At 44.5% G+C, this 16,121-nt stretch overlaps 1 protein-coding gene across 1 annotated transcript; it reads right to left on the bottom strand.

The window, feature by feature from the left end:
• Positions 1-107: 107 nt before the first annotated feature.
• Positions 108-15,463, bottom strand: LOC108033672 (uncharacterized). Its single transcript, XM_017108117.3, has 9 exons — positions 14,743-15,463; positions 4,940-5,520; positions 3,916-4,651; positions 3,286-3,561; positions 3,006-3,223; positions 1,413-2,945; positions 943-1,351; positions 720-873; positions 108-661 (listed from the first exon to the last, which is right to left on the bottom strand). The coding sequence occupies exons 1-9, from the start codon at positions 14,778-14,780 to the stop codon at positions 422-424; spliced, it is 4,185 nt and encodes a 1,394-aa protein (XP_016963606.1). The 5' UTR covers positions 14,781-15,463; the 3' UTR covers positions 108-421.
• Positions 15,464-16,121: the final 658 nt, after the last annotated feature.

Here is a 16,121-nt window from a genome sequence, read left to right as displayed (position 1 = left end):
CATTTTAATATACTAATTTCTGTCTCTCAAGTTTTCAAAGAAGACTTACTGCTCCTAGATTATAAATCACTTTTGAATTCAACGAGCATTACCAACAAAACAACCACTTATTATTTCACTCACGAAGTGTTTATTATAATTTGTTAATAGTTATGCTGTTATTTTAATTAGGATATAACTAGGACACTGCGCAGAGCAAATGTCTGATGATGGGGCCGAGTGTTTTGTATCTTATGACGTACAGAACTGGCGAGTATGTGTATGTATGTAGATCTCGCTCATGCATTGGACAAGTCTTTAGGTAAGCAAACAACAACGAAACTTATGTACAAACGCAAGAGTTATTCACCAAATGCGCCATTATTGATAGCCTTTGCTTACTCCTACGCACTCAAATTGATTGATTAGCATCCTTTCCGCTTTACAAGGAAGCGATGAAGGGCGTCAGGTCGGGGAACTTGAAGAGATTCTGGTTGCGGGAGCGGGTCACACGAGGCTGGGCCTGACCCTGTCGCTGCTGGGGATTGAAGCCACTGGCCTGCTGGCCGGTGAGGTAAATGCCGCACTGCGAGTTGCACACCTCGTCGCGCAGAATGGCTTCCTTGGGCCACTGGCGGATCAGCTGGCCGCAGTCGGTGATGCGCAGGGAGGCGCACTGGGCCTAAAATGGAATATAAACTTAAGGAACGTTTTACTTTAAGTATTATTAGGTGACTTACCCCCTCGGCAGAGCAGACACAACTGGTGCAGGGCGACGGGAAGGCGGATTCGCCCACACGGACATTGCGGTTGCCAATCTGACAGCCCTGGACATTTTCGCGCCAGGCGTTCAAGTCAATCTGGGGCATGGAGGCGCAGGGAACACGTGGGTTCCTTTAAAAATATTCAAGAAAAATAATTATCACCCAAATAATAAATTTTAAAACAATAATCAATACTCACAGGAAATTGCTGGGCAAATCAAAGGCAGCGCGCTGCATGTCACCGGTGATCTCCAGGTTCTCGCACACAATCTTGGCCAGCGTCACCTTGCGGACCTCAGCCAGCTGAGCCTCCGTGAACTTGACCTCCGGGTTCTGGTTCTCGTACCAGAAGCGATCGCACTTCCTCAGCTGCCTGAACTGGATGCCAATGATGCAGGCCAAGGTGGGTCCCACCAGACCGCCCTGGAGGGGACGCTCAGTCATGGCGCCAGGGAACAGATCGATGTCATCCACGCTGGCATAGACCTTCTGGAAGCGGTTGATCACCTCGGTGGGGATCTCACGGCTCAGATCGTTCCAGTTGGTGGCGCGTTTCAGGTTGCAAAGTGCTCGGTAGTTGTTGTATGAGGGGATGCCATGATCACGAGCTGCGGGCAAATACATTTAAGGTTATATCTTCTCCAGAAAAATCATATTGCTAGAACTTACCTCTTTGGATATTCAGAGCGATTAAGTCAATGCCGGAGAAGGGAATCTTGCGGTCCTCGAACAGATGGTTGGTCACCTCGCCGGTGATGAACTGATCCAGGGTCTCCATGGGCGTGGCCACCAGACCGCGCAGGATCTCGTCAATGATTCCGGGCTGCAGAAGAGCATCCATGCGGAAGAAGCCATCGCGCAGCAGTAAAGGAGGCTCCACGGGCTGGTGCTGGACACTCAGGCGGGGAATATGGGGACGCAGCAGGGAGTGACCAATACGGAAGGCCGCAGCTGCAAACTCATTGAAGACAATGGGCGAGCAGGATGGATTGTAATCCTTGTAGTAGCCCTGGGGCAGGAGCTTCAGGCCGTACAGATTGACGGCATTCCAGCTGAGGATGCGGGGCAGGAACTCATTGAACACGACATGTTGCACCTGGGCGCCGACAATTTTGCGGGCATGATGGAAGAGCTGCTCTCCATTCCAGTGGGGATTCACTCCGCGCAGACCCTCGACAATCCGGTTGTGCTCCCGCAGAAAGGCAGTGTGGATGGAAGTCAGACCTGGCTGCTCGGAGGCACGATCATCACCTCCAAGGAAGCACAGACCGTTGCGGGATTTGCACTCGGGATGGGGCCCCAGGGGGAGAAGTTCCTTGCCCCTCAACTGAGTGCTGTTCATGCGTCCAGAGAATCCTCTCAGCTTGCTCGACAGACAAGTGGTCTCGCCGTAAACCATGGAACCATCCAAGAAGTGGGTGTTCTGGTTGATCTGGTCACGGGGTCCCAGCGATTGCTGGCCGGGCAGCGATCTCATCGAGGGGAAGCAGAATCGCTCGCCACTGGTCACATTCACCTCGGGATAATAGAAATCACCGGCGGGCACCGGGAAGGGATTGCACTCGGGATGCACTGTCTGGCGGGAGTTGCAGGGTCGGCAACTGGGAATGGACTCGTGGAAACCCTTGTGGATCGGGGTCAGAGTCAAATCGTGATCGACAAACTGCGCGAACTGCATCACCATGAGGGAGTAGCGAGTGTGCAGGTTCGAGATATCAGGGTGGATGGTGGTGGAAATGGTCCGGGGGTTGGGCAACTGGGTTCCAGTCACGCCAGTAATCCTGGGTGCCGAGATACCATCCTCGTACTGAGCGGGTAGCAGGCGGGAGAACGTGGTCAGCGACTTGCCCCAGTTGGGATTACGCAGATTGTTGCACTTTCCGGACAGAGTACGGAACGGAGAGTTGGCATCGCACTGCTGATTGGGCTCGGGGCACTCGTCCAGTGGCTTCTGGGCACCACCAAGCAGTCCAGTAATGTCCACCGTTTGCAGGGTGTCAGTCAGTTCGTTGCGATTAAAGGCATTCTGGTTGGGATTGAAGATCTGGCGCTTGCGTCTGGTGATGTGATTGAGGGTCTTCACAATCTCATTGGAGGTCAGCTCGAAGATCAGCGAGGAGTTGGCCAGGTTAAGGGCAGCCAAGTTGGCCTTGCTGAAGGAGGCAGCCGTGCCGTCGGGGGAGCGGGCACTGATTCCACCCTCTGATGAAGAAAATGGTCTAAGTAAGCTAGAATTTTGATTGAAAATCAAATAGAACCTACTTGTACGCCACACTTCGTACTCGAAGCGTTTGCGTTCCTCCAATTCCTGCTTGGCTCGTTCTACAGCAGCCTCGATCAGTTCGGGGCTCAGCTCGGCAATGGCTTCCTTGGTAGCTGGTTCCACTTCCACGTGTTCCACATGAACCTCATCTTCGGGGTTTACTTGCCAGGGCTTTAGGTCAAACTTGGGCAGCTGGTCGCAGTCCAATATTGAGTTACTAAAGAAGAAAAGACAGCTATAGTTATTTTGATCTTTATCATATAACCATGGTTTACTCACAGGTAGTTGTCCTCCAGAATGAAAGCCTTGGACTGGGCAGTGCTCACTTGGTGGGATCCACAGAGCAATCCAGAGAGGGATGTCTGGCGAATGCTCTTCAGCTGGTCCAAAGTGAAGGAGGAGGGCGGGATCTCGTTCTCGTACCAGAAGCGATCGGTCTGCTTCAGTTGCTCGAACTGCAGGGTCAGCAGGCAGCTGATGGTGGGTCCAAAGAGAGCTCCAACCACAGGCTCTTCAAGCAAAGCACCCACCAGCAAATCAATATCCTCAGCGTTTCTAAAAGAAAAAAGAATAATTTTCATTTCAAAAACCACTTATATAAACAAAGATTAACATTTTTAAACGAACAATGCGAACGAATTTCAAGTATTACTTATAATTATTAAAAAAAAATTGTATTTTTTTACTTCTTATTTTAATTTATTTATTTATTGTTCTAAATCAAGTATTGGTTTTTTATTGAACTTATTTACATTCGTGTTAATTCCGAATATGAAGAAACCTAATTTTTAATTTATTTTAATGGTACATAAAAGTTACTTGAGTATTAAAAAACAACTGAATTAAACCTGTTTTTAAAAGGTTCAGTTCGAATGGGGTTCCATAACTTAAGATTGCCATAAAACTCACTGGTAAATGTCACGCAGATTGGTAATGTACTCCTCGGGAATGTTGGACACCTGGGCCAGAGTATCGAAGCTCACATTGGCGGCAGCCTGGTCGGCAAACCGACGCTCGCAGAGATCCAGGGCGTGGACGTAGGAGGCCACTCCGTGATCACGACCACGATGGACGGCCAGTGCCAACTCGGACCAGCCCTCGGCATTCGTTTGGCTGGGAACCAGGGACTTTTGCAGGGCGGCAATGGACAGCAGCTCGTGGGCGGACATCTTCTTGGCCAGCATCTCGGGGGGATACATGCTCCAGAAGGCGGGCATGGCGGCGGTGGCGAACTCGTTGTAGATTCCTCCCCTCACCGAACTGGAGTAGTTGCTCGAGTGCTTCTCGGGCGTGAGTCGCAGACCCTCCTTAGCTGTGGTCTCCTGTCCCAGGACCAGGGGCAGGAACTCGTTGTAGGTAATGTGCTGAATGGTGGCCGTAATGATTCGCCTGGCCTCTAGGAACACATCCTCCTCGGACCAATCGGGATTGATGTGCGCCAATCGCTCGCCAATGTTGTTGTGCTGCTCCAGGAGGGCACGGTGCAGGGCTCCAGTGGCTCCGGCCACCTGGCAGTACTTGCAGGACTCCACCTTGACTCCTCCACTGATGTAGGTGCGCAGCTGGTCGAACTCATGGCGAGTAGAGCCATACAATCCGGAGCCATCGATATAAGCCGAGGCAATGTTCATCTGCTGACGCGTGTCTGCAAAAAAGAATAATTTTTTATATACACCGTTTCGAATTCTTCTTGGCTCTTCACACAGAATACAAAACGTTCATAAAACCGTTCTCTCGACTTCAACAGTAAGCAAAGATTGATTTGATCTTGAGTATATAGATAAAGTTTTCATTGTTTACGACACAGGAACTATTATTCTTTCTTGATTTTAAGAACGTTTCTTCTTGGATTAGTGAGAAGATGAATTCTTAAACAGAGACCATTTGATCTATGCTTTTTTCCTTTCTCAATTTGTCTGGGTGTTGAACCTACGTTTCTGGCACGCCTCCGTGTCGAATCCTGGTGCGGATCGCTTGTACTCCTTGCAATCGGGGCCCGCCCGAACGAAGCACTGCTGCAGCTCGCTGGGATCCTTGACGGCGGAGTCGCGTTCGCAGCACTTCCCGGAGATGGGCAGTTGTCCGACCTCGACCAGGTCATTGGCCAGCAGTTGACCCCAGGCGGGCAGCATGGCCGTGATGTGGGCGTGGCGCAGCTCGCCCTCCACATGGCGCTGCAGTTGCTCGATCACCAGTTCGGCATCGGGCAGAGCATGGGTTCCCTTGGAGGTCCTTGGCTGGCTAACGCCATCGGCATAGTCGGCCACCAAGAGGCGCTGGAAGATGTCTCCGCGGGCACCCCACTTCCGGTGGGACACATTGTTGCACTCGGCGGTCGGCTGGCGGTACTTGCTCGGCGGGCAGACATCGTAGTCGCCGGCCACACTGCCCTCTCCCTCCTCGGGGGAACCGCATTGGGTCAGGGAACGGGCACGCTCGGAGCTCAGGGCATTGATGGCCGCGTTCTCGAGGTCCTCGGGGATGCGTAGTGTCAGACTGGGAGCGCAAAGGCACCTGGAAAATATATGAAGAAGGGCAACATGTTAGTAAGATCTAAACATCGAATTATTTTTCGCTTATTTGATATATTTTTAAATAAATACAAAACAAATTTAAGGCTGTGTGTTTCAAAAACATAATATTATTAAGTCCTAAAGCTTCTACTATAAACATAATACACAATAACTCCAAGATATCTAAAATATGACCTTTAAAAACACGAAATTTAGGAATGAACAACCAATCATTGACTTGTTGTCTTAATTAGGGGTTTTTAATAATTAATTTAAAACGTTGAATTTTATTTTAAATCCTCATATTCTCGTTAATAAAAACAAGTTTTCATTAATAAAGAGAGAATATGAGCACAGTTTTATTCTTCTCATTCATTTTAATGAAACCAACCATTAAACAGTCCTATGAATAAAATACAATAAAACCACTCGTTAATAGACTTAGAAGATTGCTTACTCATCAAAACAACTCAGGTACTTTCTTTCCGGGTTAATTTTCCCAACACAATGATTGCTAATTTGTTGGCTTTGCCCAAAAATATTAAAAGCTTTTGCAATGGTTTTCCCTGCTATTTCGTTATCACAACTAGGTTTACCCCAAAAACTCCGACCACGTGCTAATCACTTGCGCGGAATCGTCTCCGTCTCATTCATTCATGCATTTTCCGGCATTTAATTACAAGTTTTCTCACATCGCCGTCGCTTGCTCACACTGTTAATTAAACCGAAACTGAAAACTATGCATATAAAAAGCTAAATAATAGAGGAGGCGTAGGTCTGCGATTTTCTGCCTAACCGGATATGAGAAACGTCTGTCGAACTAATCAATTTCGAATTATGAACAATGACGCCGACTGCCCCCAAAAGGCTTTGACTGACTGACTGAGTGACTGACTGGCTGAGTGACTGACTAGCTGATTGACTGTATGACTGATTGACTGAATGGCTTATTAAGCCGCACTTTGTGGCCTGTCATTATGCTATTCTATTGATTTCGGCCAGCCGCCTCGGCTCACGTGACGGAGTTTCTTTTGTGGTTGCATTGACATTAATTTCCGAATTGAAGTCTTTTGTCAACAGCCACAATATGCAATTTATTTGCGCTTGACGTCGAGATCCGAGATTATGCAACACTCTGCCATCTGATGGATGTGGGCGTAGAAGATCCGCTTTTAGAACCCGCCTAATGAGCTCATTTCAATGTTTGGGTAAACGTCCTCACCTTCCCCTACATAGGTTTTTTAGCCAACTCCGCTGATACAAAATGATACTCAAGCAGAGTTAACTTTCTGGTTTCAGTTTAATTGGTTTTATTTTTGCTTATTTTATCGAGTTATACGAACGTATATATTTTGTTTAGCACTCATTAAAAGTTGAACGTAATTTGTGGTATTTCGTTCGGGTTGTTTAGACGAATGTTCAAGGCTTTTGTGTATTTTTGGTAACTTTTAAGTGACCGCTTGACGAGGTCTATCTCGAAAGATTCCAGTCGATTTTAATGATTGAAGATAGCAGTGCTTGGGCTGTGAACTTGTCTAGAGTTCAAGAGCCACATAAATCTTATTTGTTGGAGAGAAAAAACGCAGGAAATGATTGGGTTCATTAAGAATGGAGTTTTCCATGGCTCAGATGTACGAGTATTAGGTGTGGCATCCTCTTTATGAGGTAATTTAGGTCACTGTTTCGCATACACAAATCTCACTCATTTATTCGCAATCAGCCAAAACCCATTACAAAATCATATTCATTATTGCGATTCTGGCATAAAAAAGAAATGCCAAATGAAGTAACGATTACCGAAAATAATTCGTAATGCGATTACCCATTTGCCAGGTGCGTGGCTGCCCATTGGGGCCAGTCGAAGTCGGATTCATTGGCCAATATGCAGGCAGCCGTCGGCTGGCAATTGGCACACATAAGTTAATTTATTACCGGGCACGAGTAATCCCCTTTTAGTTGTACTTGTGCAGAACTTGACTGCCGTCACGACTCTCGAAAAACTTGGCCGAAACTGAGCTGAAAGCGAAAGCAGAAGTGCTGGCAATTTACATTTGTTTGTTTATGGCTTTTATGCGGCACCGAGCGGGTCGCCTGGTATTTATGTCACCAGCTGAAATGCAAAAATGTGTGTCATGCCTCACCACTGATGGCACCCATAAAACCAACAAACAAACAAACAAAGCAGCGGTCGAAAAAACCGCAAATAGAAATGCACGGCACATGCCGCGTATACGTTATTTAACAGCATTATGACATCAATAGTTAGCATTTCTTTTCCTTTATATTTTTATCGAGCGCTGTTTGTTGTTATCCAAATGGCCCAACAATTAAATAAATCAAATATTGAAAAGGAAAGTTCGTGTTGGGCTTATCAATCATGGGCTACCATGGTCGAACGGAAGCAGAGATCGACTTTAAGTTGTCAAAAGCCTTTCAGCTGGACGTGGGGATTTTTACTGATTTTTCTGATTTGCGTGGCGGTTGCTTGAACTTGTTTTCGGCGAAATTTATTTATTTGTTTGACATTTATTTGGTTTGCTCAGCTGACTGGTCGGCAAACGGAAACAGCGCCCAGTATGGTAATCGCAGCGAGATGATTTTATAAGAATTCGCCTGAGTCAAATTCCTCGTAAAAATCGCACTTGATTATCGGTCACATCGACATCCTTTCGGGGTAAATGCAATTGTTTATTGCTGAAGGGGCTTATTATCAAGATGCATAAGCCCATTGTAAGCCGCTCGTGGTATTTGCATTTTGTTTATAGCCGTTTTACAATCGGTAGTTAGTCATACGGGCGATCGATGGGCAATTACAAAACACGTGAGTAAGAACTGTAAAAATACCAAATGGCACATGTAACAAGTCAAACCAGTTGCTGTGAAGAGCTGATGAACGCGTGCCAATCCTAAAATAGTTGACTTTTGTCTGGCAATCAAGCGGCTTGCATAAGCCCACCACAATAGCTTACAATAAATCACTGTTAATTTGTCTTATTTAATAAAAATTGCACAAGCGTTGGGGCTGGCTGCAAATTATGCTGTTTTGCGATTTGCATGAATTCCCGGCGATGCCGATAAGCGATTTATGTTTAATTTGCAAGTGCTGATAGTTCGGTAGCTGTGCGCAATTGAGAGTCACGAATTAATTGTCTGAGCAAATCATGAATTAAGTGGCCTTAGATAAGGCACTACCCACACATGAATGAGCACTCTGCAGGGGAATGCTTAGAAGCGGAAAATCTCCGAACACCCCCAATCGCGCTTTGCGCAATCGGCGGGAAAACAAAAGACTTAGGCAACAAACTCGACTGGCTGCCAATTGCCAAATCATGCAGCAATGGCAACAGCAGCCGATATAAAAATTACTTATGCCTCCGCAGCTTACACAAATGGGTTAGTGTGGCACCCAGCAATAATAACAAATAAACGCGATTGCGGAAGCCATCGAGTGTTTGGTATGCGCATTACTCATGCGAACGGCCGCTTGACGTCGTCTTTTCATTATCAACCGTCCGCAGCTGCTGCCGCCTGGCCAAATATGCAGACGGGCCGGCCAAACACATACAATGTATCTGCTTGTATATATCTTCATCCGTGTAGCTGCTACCTATATCTTTATGTATTTGCACGCCTGTCGGCGGCTGGCAACACCCCCTGGCATCCATGTCTTGCTGCAATTACCACAAAGGCACGTAGCGTCATCGTCATGTGACTTTGCACATGATTTCCTACCACCAACACAGGCAGCAGGAAAACCAGCAACGCCAACGACAGCAGCAGCAACTACAACTACCACAAAACCAGGGAGCACATCAAGAAAGCGAAAGTATTTCCAACAGAAGTCGAGTCCTGAATACCCTACTTCGAAGGGGAATTCAAAAAAACTTGAACAAGGTTTCTTGCTTCTTTTTTCACTTTTCAAAAATATATACATATTTATTATTTCCTTTAGTAAATTGCTTAATATCACATTTACTTTATGTTAATTTAGACGTTAGACCTATAAGTTAGAAACATTAAGTTTGTTGGAAAGTTTCTAAAGGTCCCCCACGGCTTTAAGAGAAATTATCTTTGTATTATTTCAGAACAATAAATAGATATAGAAAAGAATTTAATCTGCTAGTGCTTTAAGCACCTGTTTAAATATTATCAACTACTAGTGAGCAATTCTCTTTCGAATTGTTCAAATGTTCAAAAATTTTAAGATCAGTCGGTTTGGGCATTTTTCCGAGTCAAAGACTCATTTTCCTTGCACCATGTGATGGTCATGTGATCAGCAATATACACTCCCCAAACACTTTTTGTTTCACTCCAGCGTCGTGGTTTCTTTGTCGTGTTCATTAGACAGCCAGTTTCTTGGCTCTGAGCATTGCACAATGGGTGTGGGTAGGAGTGGAATGGCCAAAAACTAGACAAAGGCTAAAAACATACTCGTGATTGAATACATTACGCCCTCATTCAGTTTTTCTGCTTCTCTCAGGATGCATGAGGAAATGTGCTCGAGAAAAGCGGGCCAACTGAAGACCTGCATACCGAAATTTTCAAGTGCACTTCATTACCTCGACGATGATCATTGCAACTTTGATGATCAACCGACGTCAACGTCAGATGCAGGCATGATGCAATTTTCGTGTTTGCCTCTTCTTCCAGTGAGGCTCATCGATGTGGCTTCGAATATTGGTTACATTGCCAAGTCTGTAGTACAGTGTGGCGGCTGCAGATGGCTGCAGCCTGGTGAACGTTGGCTGAGCGCCAGCCAAGAGGCGTGAAGATCACAATTCTATGCCAGTGTGTGTCCCCATGGGGCCGTTGCTTTTTATGGCAAGAAAGTGTAAACGCTGGCAAAGTCACGCGCCGCAGACAGGCACATGGATATACGAAGAAACGAATAGCGGGGCGTAACTTTCGTTTTCATTGCGAAAGTGCATACAACTTGATATTGGTAAACAATCCGTAGAGCAGCTTTTGGCCCCCGTATCTCAACATCTTACAGGGTGCTGCCTGCATGCAAATCGACTGGGAGTTTTCATTTTATATACGATCAAATGCCAGCTTGTAACACACAGCAAGGTCGCAGCTCGTTGGCCAATCGCCGACCCATTTGGCAAGGGAAAAGGTAATAGGGCTATTTAGCTCAATTTTAGGCCTCAAACTCTCTAAGAGGCCCATTAAGGTGACAACAGCGATACGATCGCTCATAATCGACGAGTAATTTACCGAAATTGACAACGCACCCAGGTGTGTATGGTGAAAATGTTTCTGTGTTCCCTCGCCAGCAGCCAAATGCTGTGAAATCTTTTCGGGCAATTTCAGGTGAAATGTGAGAAAGTTAAATGAGCTTTTGGGTATGGAAATTAAGATAAAGATCTATAGGGGTAACAGTTAGCAAGCCCTAGAATTTGTAAGATAAGAACTTAATAGGATTTATTTAAAGGTCATAAATATAAAAAACATAAGCTTTAATGATAAATATATAACATTTCAAAATAAAACAAAATTAGAAAATTTTATATATATATATATAATGTTAAATTATCTTAGTCCTGTTAGCAATATTAAACGATTTGGGCAAAAAGGCCCACCATGAAAATGAGGAAAACTCCTAAATTTGCACTTTCTCAACCCCTTCATACTCATCATCTTCATTACCATCCTCATCCGACTTACGTAAGAAAGCAACCTGTTGTAGCACCTTGAAATGACGGAAGACGCCGGCTGCTCTCGGCAGGCAAGTGTCAAATAAAACCTCAAAAGGCTCTTTAAACTCCGTCTGAAGAGCGGGGCGCATTAACAAATACTTAGTTCCGTTGCTGGACAGCCAAATTACTCAAAAACCGAAAAAAATGGGGCCCAGTCAAGCCTGTTGGCCACTTCATCCTGTTGAAGTTGATTACGTCTTACGATGGAAACAACAAAAATTTCACTTTCGTCTGTTTGGCATTTTGTTATTGGGCTTTTGGATTTTTTTACGGACGCCTTGTACCGTTATCTCTTCAAGCCGCATCCGAAAAATTTCTTTTAACCCAAATAAACCAGTCGCAAGCAAGATGTATGCATGGGTACACATTTTATATATGTTTTGCGGTTGATTGTGTCACATTTTCGTGTATCGAAGGGAAAGACTTATAGAGTTATATGGAAAAAGACAATTGCCGGCCCGTTCCTTTTAGATTTTTCTCTTTTTTTGGTTCCAGTGGTTGTGAATATTGGTCGATACACATTTATTTTATTCGGGTTAACCCGTTTTTGGGACCTATGTGTGTAGAAATGAACAAAGTGGTCAGACAGGCGCTGCCAGAGCTGGACACTCGCAGAAATATTTGTGCGCTTTGAATTATTCTTGGCGGAGCAGAAAACGAGTTGGGCAACGGCTTCTTGATTTATAATCACTTGGAGTTGGCCAACGACAGAGTTATGCATGCTATCTCAGGGTCAGCAACTACACCGATCGCTAGTTCTGATTGCCTTTCACCAGGAAGGCCGAGGAAGAAAAGGAATTCTCGGCCATCTAGCCACGGGCTGAATGACGAAAAGGTTTATTCAACTTTTCACTGAAACAGCTTTCGATGTTCGGATCTCTAGCCCAGACAAACGATGATTAATTAGTCAATATATTAGACTTAGACATAAATAAAAAACGTGTCTCAGACGCAGCAAACAACGAATGAAATAAATATGATAAATGGCAGACCATCGAAAGACGGGCGAAACTTGCAAATTAAATTTACAAAAAGACATAAAAAACGAATTCTCGACCAAGAGAATTTGGTTTCAGTTTCAGATTTCGTTTTAGCCTTGAACTCGTCGTTCTGTTTTTGCTCTCTTAATTACTTACTTATCATATACACGTTGGCTAATTGATTTTTAAGCATTCTAGCAAACAAAAAATACGATAACATCTTGACTAATTCTGTCTTCAAATATGTATTAGCCGAGGAGGCGGCGCCAGGTTTAATTTAAGTTTAAATTTTAAATTTTGGCCAGGTGCTAATGGATGTCTGTGAAATAGATTAATCACCGCCAAAACATTTAAATGAAGATGGGGAAGCTATGCGAAATAGAAAATGTGTTTGAGAACCTTGCTGAGGATCTTCTAAAATTTATCTTGAATTCTTACTTTCAATTTTTGGCGTTCCTACTTGAATAAATCTTTTTTGTGCAATTTAAGAAAAGGCTTTAAGTTACCCCTACGTTAAATTTCAAACATGTTCAGTCCTAGCTTTTTAATATCATTGTTAATCTACAAGTAATTATAAAGTCTTTTTAGTATCCGGCATTTGGGATCTTTTAAACTAATGGTTTTCCCCAGTTCTCCTTTGGTTCAAAAGTCTTGACCTTCGAAAACTATCCTCTCGGTAGGCACGTGCCCCATTATTTCATCCTATAATTTCCACCCACATCCTCTTTGGCCTTGCTACCGTTTGAGCTTTCAGCCTGATGGTCAATTCAAGTTCGTTGCCTAAGTCTTTCGTTTCGGCCCACGCATGAGGTCCAAATTCACTTAAAATATTTCGCTCGCAAAAGCCAAAATTATGAGCCGGTGACATCGCTCTGGGGGGTGCCAAACCTTGACGCCGCAGTCAGTAAAAAATGTCAAAAAGTGTTTAAAAATGTTTGTATGCTGTAAAACACTCGAGAAAACTTTTAGCAAGAATTCTACGACATTTAAGTGACTTAAGTGTGTCAACTAGACAATGTCAGCATCTGGCAGCGCAGTCGGCAGTTCAGTTGGCAATCGGCAGCACTTGTGCTTAATTTGCCTGAGCAATCAAGTTGCTCGGCTGCATTCTGAGCGTCGCCGCATGACTAAGCCAAAGAAGTCACAACTGGCCAAGGCCTTTAAAATAGTAAATCTGGTGAGCCCGGCCTGGTCCACCAATGTCGCCAGCCGGCGAGGGGATTATCCAACCGATTGCATAATCGAAATGCTAACGCCGCGTTCCAATTTGCATAACTAACACACACTGATTAACACAAAACGCCAAATTAATGCGACCGGAGATAGGAGAAAACTTTCTACACTTAGCAGCCGAATGTGAAGTTACCGAAAATGAATCTGTTAATTAAAACTAGGCTGCGACGCCGAGCATCTCCATCGATAAAGCCAGATTAATTGCAGGCCTACGAATCGGATACGCCTGAAAATTATGTAAAGTTTTATGCTTCGGTTTCTTTTTTTTTGGGATGCCTACGCTGGAAATTATGTCAATGCGGTTAACACAAAACCCAAAAAAGAGGCGAAAAGCGCGGACTGAAAACGAAAATAAAGTCAAGATTGTGTAACCGTTCCAAAAACCACCTGGCACGACACACAAACATAAAAAGCGACAGAGTCTTTTGTTGCCGCTGACAACTTTTTCTCTTCGGCTGCCCTGGCATCTTCCCAGTCAAGAGAGGGAAAAATGAAAGTGAAACTTTTCAAATTGATTTTTCACCACTGAACAAAGAAATCCAATTCGAATCGATATTACATGATCGTCTCGGCTTCGATCACGTCTCGACACATAAATATTCAGATGCAGATTAACCAAGCGATTCCATCTTTGTCATCATGCAAATTCTTGAAAATAGTTTTCGATTTTGTGTTTGAGTTAATGGCATGCCTCAAGGACCATTAAAACGGGGAAGTCGAATCGCTCTGTGATAAGCTGACTGACTCTGTCAATCTCTGACTTCCGTTGACGCTTCTTGTTGAACGCGAGGCGGGTAGAAAATTCATGATTGATGATGCTCTCGGCCCGACCAAATGGCCAAATTGTATTCGCCTGCCTTACAAACTATAATTTGCCTTAATGGCCATCTGCGCTTTATGCGTGCTCACTGTAGTAGGCCGGCCATTTGGTCATTTGGCCTGGGCTCTAGTGCTCCGAGCTAATGCATAAATATAGTCATAAATGCAGCTGAAACCCGCCTTCAAAAATATGCCAAAAACTAGTTTTTAAGGTCAAACACATAAGTTGAGATTTACATATTCTGGCAATAAAACTAGCGGATTATCCATAATTTGAGGACACTTTAAAACAGAAACATATGTGTACTATAACTTTAAAAATATTTTTTAGTTCCACTTTAAGCCAAATGCTACGACAACACGTTTTCGTATAGACGATAAACACCTTAAATTTGTCAAACAATTTAAAGATTAAGCAAACAAAAGCCATTTTAATTCGGGACTCAACCAAATCTCAAGCATCAACGGCTTAATTAAGAATGTTCAACTCACCATAAAATTAAACTAATCAGCATTTCTGGCTTCTTCATGTTGAAGCCAATGGCTGCTCCTGCGGCAACTTCCTTTGTTGTGGGTTTTATGAGGATTTAAATTAAACGACTTACTAATTTATATAGTTAGGACTTATTAGCTCTTTGTTGAACAAAATAAATAGATTTAAATTATATTTGGCACGTTTTGCAAATTTGTTGATTGATATGTATTATGTTAAATAAATATCAGTAATATATAGATGTGTTGCTAGCTATTCTCCTGGCTGTATTATCTCTTTACTTCTAGCGCTTAAAGGCGGGTTGGGCACCGGGCGAGGATTTTGTCACCAGCGGTGCGACGGAGTCTTGCCAAAGAGATTGTAACCGATGATGTATGCTATGATTTGTATCCTTTCGGTAATTAGCATAACGTTGGCAATGCAGAGCACAGCATTGACCCGAATAGCAGAGCGACGAGCCTATCTTGGCCACCAAATAGGGGTGTTATATATCAATATATTTATGTGCTTTTTTTGGTTGTGTGATTAAAGCCGTGCACACGTCTCGATCCGTGCGAACGCGCCAACGAACTGAAACCGAAACTGACACCGAGTCACACAAAACGAAACCGAAGTCCGAAAACGGAGACCAAGATCCAAGATCTTTTCCAGACCCAGACCCCGACGATAAATCCGACTCTGACTCTGAACGCGGCAGAGGCAAAAACGTATCTGAAAGCTGCCCGTCCCGGTGGCCGGGCTTAAAAGGCAAGGCACACAGACACCAAAACGGATCTGCTGTAAGCCAAGCTTCACCCCATAGCGAAACCGGTAACACAGACTCGAAGCTCCGCTCTCTGGGTCTTGGGCTCTCTGGGCCAACACCTCACTCGCTCTCCTGGCGTCTTTCTCGAGCTTCAGCTTGGGTTTGGGGGGAGAAAGTAAAAACGATGCGACTGCCGTACACTCAACTACACAGCATGAGACAGGGCCAATACCACCAGTATTGACCATCAAAAAAGGAGATGAAAAAGAAATACATATAGACCCGAAAAAATCAGGCCAAAACTCACGCTTTTGTTTCGACTGCGGTCGGAGGCGCTTTTTTAACACCTTTTGTCTGCACTTTTGATTTCAAATCGCATCTTGTGAAAGGAGTCACGCGCTTTGTAATTTGCACAAGAAGCAAAAACAAAGGTTCCCCAAAAAAGCAGACGAAAAGTAAGAAGATATGTATAAATGCCGAGTGAGAAGGCAAATATTTATCGCTGGCAAAGAGTCGAGGGGAAACAAGTTTCATCTTATTGTGGGACGAGTAGAGTCTCGACTCTGGGATCTCCTGCTGTGATGTAAGATCCAAAGCACCCAAGAGCCCATTACCCCGGCCCATAGACATTCC

Source organism: Drosophila biarmipes, chromosome 2L (assembly GCF_025231255.1).
Source record: "Drosophila biarmipes strain raj3 chromosome 2L, RU_DBia_V1.1, whole genome shotgun sequence".
Classification (NCBI taxonomy): Eukaryota; Metazoa; Arthropoda; class Insecta; order Diptera; family Drosophilidae; genus Drosophila; species Drosophila biarmipes.
This window is presented reverse-complemented; position numbering and strand designations above follow the sequence as displayed.

Excerpts from the sequence above, each read along its gene's own strand:
- LOC108033672 (XM_017108117.3), bottom strand. The coding sequence starts at position 14,780 with ATGAAGAAGCCAGAAATGCTGATTAGTTTAATTTTATG. Across the intron at positions 3,562-3,915 it reads AATCTGCGTGACATTTACCA|AAACGCTGAGGATATTGATT; the intron begins GTGAGTTTTATG and ends TTTTTCTTTTAG. Across the intron at positions 662-719 it reads GTGTCTGCTCTGCCGAGGGG|GCCCAGTGCGCCTCCCTGCG; the intron begins GTAAGTCACCTA and ends ATTCCATTTTAG.